The sequence below is a fragment of the Pundamilia nyererei genome, unplaced genomic scaffold (assembly GCF_000239375.1).
Source record: "Pundamilia nyererei isolate P.nyererei 1_Seehausen unplaced genomic scaffold, PunNye1.0 scaffold00483, whole genome shotgun sequence".
Lineage (NCBI taxonomy): Eukaryota > Metazoa > Chordata > Actinopteri > Cichliformes > Cichlidae > Pundamilia > Pundamilia nyererei.
Genome location: NW_005187884.1, coordinates 222095 through 228717, shown reverse-complemented (window position 1 = coordinate 228717; position 6623 = coordinate 222095). Strand labels below are relative to the sequence as shown.

The 6623-nt window shown below is 39.6% G+C and overlaps 1 protein-coding gene across 1 annotated transcript; it reads right to left on the bottom strand.

Moving 5' to 3' along the window:
- Positions 1–1994: 1994 nt before the first annotated feature.
- Positions 1995–5957, bottom strand: LOC102210517 (nuclear factor 7, brain-like). The gene is made up of 2 exons (XM_005753946.1): positions 5905–5957; positions 1995–3414 (listed from the first exon to the last, which is right to left on the bottom strand). Exon 2 carries the CDS (start codon positions 3408–3410, stop codon positions 1995–1997), a length of 1416 nt encoding a protein of 471 aa, XP_005754003.1. The 5' UTR covers positions 3411–3414; positions 5905–5957.
- Between the last annotated feature and the right edge of the window lie 666 nt (positions 5958–6623).

Genomic DNA, 6623 nt, shown 5'->3' with positions numbered 1-6623 from the left:
ATATCAAAGACAGAAAAATATCAAACTTCTTCAATCTTAGTCACGGCCTATATGCATATGTTCATATCTCCACCACACGGTGTGCTTCTTGTATGCCTGACACAGTGATGTATTTCAGTGTGAAGGAACATGTTATATTTCTGTTTTCTCCTGAGAAGAATGAAGCAACGTTTTGCTGGTTTTGAAACCAAAACCAAAACCTGATGATAAAGGGGTCATGAGACTCTTTGAGTGAGGGGTGATTTCTTCTGTGGTTCATGCTTTGGTTTCAGTATTTGTTGTGTTCATAATTTTGGAAGGAATCTCAGAAAAAAGGTATGTCTCTTTAAAAAGGATTTATTTTGCTTTTTGCAGTTGAAATGTTATGTGACTTCTATGTGAACCAACAGCATGTTTGACAAAAAGGATGACCCCCAAACAGGCTGTACAACATTATACAGTGAGACAAAAACATAGATTATAACAGCTAACTTCCTCCCGCACGGACGCAGTCTTGGTGTCTGCTCCGAAGCATCCTCATATCTCCATGACCTCGTCTGGTATCTGCTCCCTCCTCTGTAAGAGACAGAAAAGCGAAACACCTCTCTGCCTAGCCTTGATAATCTAATGCTATTATCCATTGTTCTTCTAGTGATTCAAAGTTGGTTTAGAAAATCACATTCAGAGCTCTCTGACCCAAAGACTTATTCTAATCATAATCTATGTGTGTAAGCGTGTTTGCAGTTACCCCTCTGCACTCTAAGTCATTTCCTACAATATATCAGTGCGGACAGTAAAGCCGAACAAAGCTTATGACCTTCAGAAGACTGAGCGCCAACTCATTATGAGCACATTTGCAGTAAATGTATGAAAATGATTATAACCACCTAATTTAGTAAAATAAATCAAACATTTTCAATCACAACAGTGTGGAAACAACTAGGTGTGTGTTAATGTTCACATCAAAGAATGGGAGCATCTCTCTGTTACAGTCCAGCTAACCTCCCACCCTCTGGACCTTCTTCACTGAAACAACTTTACATGGAAGTGATGAAGAGGCTGCTGCGTTAGTTCCTTCAAACAAATATATTTCCCAGAATCCAGTCTGTGTTTGTCCCTTTCTTAGACAAGACCCGTCACCAGGCCAAGGGTTCAGTCCTCATCATTTGTGACTTCAAGATCACAATCTCTGAGTCAAAGCCCTCAGAGCCCAGCACAAGGGAACAGCTGACAGTCTTCTTAGAAAGGAAAACAAAAAGCTGAAGTTGAGCTGAAGAGGCCAAAAATAAAAGTCTTTACACACAACAGATTATTGAAGACAGTTTAGCACTTTAATAAAACTGACATTTTATTGTTTTCAATTTTCCAGTTTGGCAAAATCACTTTTTTAAAATAGTTGTGGAGGCTTTAAGCTAGTGCTTGTTAGGCATATACCATTAGATATTTAATTTATTTATTCAATTTATGGATTGATTCTTTACAGGTATAGAGTAGGAGAACCACCTGAATTATTATAGTCAGCTACATTTAATGGTTGAAGAGCGCCCCCTGCTGTTCTGCAGACGCTCCTCACGCTTATGTTCATGTCTGGGTTGTTTTTATTTTCTTATTCCCAGGTAAAGTTATGTATGTGTGTTTGTTGGGTGTATTTTATATTATATTGTTAAAATTCAAATCTCAGCAGTAAATACTGTAGCTGAATATTTCTGTAATGGTATCTTCATGTTGTAAAAGAAACAAGAACTTCAAATACGAAACTGCAGCTCAGACTTGGTCAATCGTTTATATCTTGTACAACAGGTCACATTTTAACTTTAGGACAAAAAACCATGATAGTTTTTCTCAAACGGCAAATTTATTTCCTAGTAGCTAGAAAAAGAAGAAAGAATCATTCAGAAATCAGATCTTAAAATAGGACAAACAATGAATAAGTGAAAAATCTGTGAAAGCATTTGCTCTTTCTTAGTATCTTGGAACTATTAATGCTAGGACTTTTTACTGGTTTCAAAATGAGATCAAAAACCTGTTGATTGAGGAGTTATATGCTCGTCCACTTTCAAGATCACTGGTAATATCTTCAGTGGTTTTTTCTTAGTCTCAAGATAAGGAAACAGCTTCTCAGTGAAATTGTGTTTGAAGGTGTGTATGAGTGTGTTGGTATCCAGATCAAACAATGAGAGCTTCCCTCTGTCACACTCCAGCTGAACTCTGACCCTCTGCAGCTTCTTTACTGGCAAGTATTTATATGTATCTGGTGTTGTTGCTACTATGTACTTTTCATCCTTGAGACTTAATTGCCAGACACCTGATGGTGCTTGTGTCTTTCTCTCAAAAGACTCATTTACAACACCAAAGGCCCAAAATCCCTCTTCTCCAACCTCAACATCCCAAATGTGAGTCCCTGAGTCGAAGCCCTCAGAGCCCAGGACAACTTTACAATAGTCAAACCTCTCTGGATTATCAGGAACCTTCTGTCTCCCTCCAAATGTCACACTGGTCAGATCGTCAGATAGGATGAGTTGTGGATGAGCTGTGTTTGGATCCAGAATCACAGGAGTGTAGGAGACCATCTTCTTCTTCATCTTATTCCAGATGTTGTAGGTCAGGTTGCCCAGGTGTTTGGCCACATCTATCAGAGCTCCTGAGACCAGCTGTGGATCCTCCATCAGGGGGCGCTGCTTGACTCTGATCACTGCAGCCTTGTAGCTCTGGAGAAACACGACGTCTTCAGCTCTCAGTTGCTCCTCTGTGGCTCTGATTGTTTCTGAAAGAGTTTCCATTTTTCTGTTCAGATTCTCAGTCTTCTCCTTCATCATCTGACTCTTCTGTTTCTCTTCTGTCTTCAGAGCAGTGATCCTGGTGTTTTCTTCCTTTTGTAGAAATTGACGAAGCTTTTTAAACTCCTCATGAATTTGCTCTTCTGTCTGCTGGGCCTGGACCTTAATGCTTTCTGCTATTTGGTCAAACTCTCTTTTAGTGTATTCAGTGTTCATCTTTAATACCTTTAAGGGTGCCAGCAATTCCTTTAGCTCTTTTCTGTGACCGTGTGCAGCTTCATCAATAGGTCTGAATCTGTGGTTTTTGTGTGCTATTGAATCTCGACAGACAACACACACCGGCTGCTGATGATCCAAACAGAAGAGTTTGAATTTCTCAGAGTGCAGACTGCAGAGAGGCTCAGACTTTTTAGAAGCTTTTAGAGCTTTCTTAATTATGAAGGCCTCACACAGGTTCTTTAACACCAAGTTACGGGGAGGATCATTCAGTAAAGGAATCGTCTTGCATATTGGGCAGGATTTTATTTGTTTGTCTCTCCACCACAGCTGCAGACAGTCTTTACAGAAGCTGTGGCTGCATGACAGGATGACAGGATCTTTGAAGATGTCGTGGCAGACGGGACAGGAGAGATCCTTTTCAGACTGAGAAGACATTTTGCTTGGGATTGAAAAACACAAAACAAGACATGTAAATATCCCACAAGGTAATATACCTGATAAACTGAAGACGGTTCTTTCCTTAAAAAAAATTATCTTGTTTTTTATTTAGTTTTTTTTTAAAAATATTTGTTGTACTCCAATAAAAAGATTCCATCAACAAGGCTAAACAAAGCTTCTACTCTGGTATTATCAGTAAATATGAGGGTAACACAAGGATTCTGTTTACAGTTCTCAACAAACTTCTTCAACCCCCCAATGCTTTACCACCACACTTCTTCTGAAACATGTAACTCCTTGATGCAGTTCTTCACTTCAAAAATTCATAACATTCATCAGCAACTCAGTTTGAATGTTGTCTACGCCCTCTCCAGAACCTTTTCTCCATTTTGAGCCCTTTTCCACCTTTCATCTTCCTGATATATCTGATATTTCTGAGTTCATATGTAAATCCAAGCCTGCCTATGACCCTATGCCTACAGGCCTTGTGAAATCCTGCCTCTTTTCCCTACTCCCACTCATCTCTGCTGCCATTCACTCTTCACTCACCACCAGCATCGTACCCTCATTATTCAAGATTGTTTCAGTCACTCCCATACTGAAAAAAACTTCTTTAGATCCTAACAACTTTAACAACCTCCCTCCGATCTCTAATCCACCCTTCATCTCTAAAATACTTGAAAAAACTGTTGCAGCTCAACTTAATTTACACCTGGTTAATAATAACATCTACAAGAGGTTTAAATATGGTTTTCGCTCGTGTCATAGCACAGAAACTTCTTTACTTTACTCTAATGATCGTCTAATCGGAGCTGACTCTGGTCTTCTCACCATTCTCATCCTTTTGGATCTGAGCTCAGCCTTTGACACAATCTCTCACTCCGTCCTACTAAGCAGACTTTCCTCTCTTGGTGTCTCTGAAACACCCCTAGCGTGGTCCCAGTCATATCTCCTCTTATATCAGTTTGCTCTCATCTATTCCCAGTCACTTCTGGTCTACCCCAAGGTTCAGTCTTCGACCCTCTTCTCTTCATAATTTACATCCTCCGTCTTGGTACCATTTTCTGCAAATTTGATCTGTTTTGCTGATGACACCCAGTTATATCTCTCCTGTAGGCCTGATTCCTCCCTCCCACCTTGTTCCCTTAGAGAATGCCTATCTGAATTAAAATCCTGGTTTAGCTCTAATTTTCTTAAGCTCAATGAGGATAAAACTGAAATTCTCCCTGTTGGCACTAACCTTTAACCTACTGAAGGCAAAGCATTTCTCACCCACTTTAGATAACTCCACAGCTTTCCCTTCACATCAGGTTAAGAGCCTTGGTGTCATCCTAGACAGTTCACTATCCTTTAAATCTCAGATCAACAATCTCACCCGTTCTGCCTATTTCCATCTACGCAACATTAACAGATTACGTCCTTCTCTTTCCACCCAGTCTACATCCATTCTTGTCCAAAGTCTTGTTACCTCCCGCCTTGACTACTGTAATTCTCTCTTGCATGGTCTCCCCCAAAAATTCCTCCATAAGCTTCAACGTGTTCAAAACTCCGCTGCCCGCATTATTACCAGAACCTCCTACCAGCACATCACCCCTGTTCTTCAGGAACTTCTTCTGCTCGCCTTCAAGGCCATTCATAACCTTGCTCCTCCTTACATTTCTGACCTGTTAAACACTACCTCTTCTGCTCGCTCACTTCGATCCTCTTCTTCTATCCAGCTTGCGCTGCCTTCTTTCCGCCTCACCTTGCTGGGAAGCAGAGCTTTTAGCTGCTCTGCTCCCAGACTGTGGAACCCTCTACCCCAGATATAAGAAACACTGGTTCTCTCCCCCAGTTTAACTCTCAACTCAAAACCCATCTGTTCAAATCTGCTTATTCACAGTGAACCAACTGTTTGTTCATTTTATCTTGTGCTTTTGTTTCTATTGTTCTTCACTTCATCATCTCTATAATATGTTTTATTCTATTGTTAAGTGTCCTTGAGTGTCTTGAAAGGCGCTTTATAAATACAATTTATTGTTATTATTATATAAACAATTTGTTAATATAGTGATTGCAACCAACCACTTCATTTAACTCAAATATTTTAGTTCTCTAGCACAGTTGTCCCCAACCCCCGGGCCTCGGACCGGTACCGGTCGGTGAGTCCTTTGGTTCCGGGCCGCGAGAGTTGAGGCTCAGGTGTGAAATGTATAGTTTTCAGGGTTTTTATCGGTTTTCAGCGTTATTTTGTTATCGTTTTTATCGTTTACTCGGTTTTCCTGGATCTTTTCATGTGTGTTATGAATAAATTTTCTGTTTTTTCGGTACCGGTACTAGTTTTATTTTGTTGTATTTATCCGCGACACCTTAAAGGCCGGTCCGTGAAAATATTGTCGGGCATAAACCGGTCCGTGGCGCAAAAAAGGTTGGGGACCGCTGCTCTAGCACGTGCTTTCATAGTGCTAGATTTTTTTTTCTTTTTAAATTACTCTATGGTAGTATGACTTACCAGGATAAAGTCCAACAATTTAGAAGTCCCTTGGATATTTCTTCCACTGAAAACGTCCAGATGAACAGAATCAACCTTTTGGGTTCTCCTTACCTGGATGATTGAGCATGCATCAAGACATTATTCTTTCTTATTTATTCTATTTTTTTTAAAAAGAGAGCCTCACTTTTCACTCCTTTTTGTGCTATCACAGTAAAGTCAATTATATAGTTTTTCTTTTACGCTGCAATAACATCTATAAACACTATAAAAACTATATTAGTAAAATAGAAAATTGGTGCCTATGAACATTACAGGATCCTCAGTCTGTTCAGGTCTGACTCTGTCCTGCAACTTAGTAAAAGAAACATGAAACTGAAATTTATTAGCTGCAATTCCAGCAGTGTAAAAAAGGCATTAGGATTGCATACAGGAAGCAGTGAAGATGTGCTTCTTCCACTGAATTTCTACAGACACACTGAACAGAACCTGCTCTGGATCAGGTGAAGTTTAGCAACATAAAATACCATTGTTCCACCTAACCACTTAGTTCAGAGGGGTGTACTACCAAGTACAACAGAACACATCCATTTTGAATGCTACAGTATTGATGAGCAATATAGCAGATTACAGAAGACCCATACAGTGGGAATAAAAACTCTGAAATTAAACTTTCAGGTGTAACACACTTAAATCTGAAAAAAGTTATATTCAAGTTTACTAAAAAATAAATTGTAAAA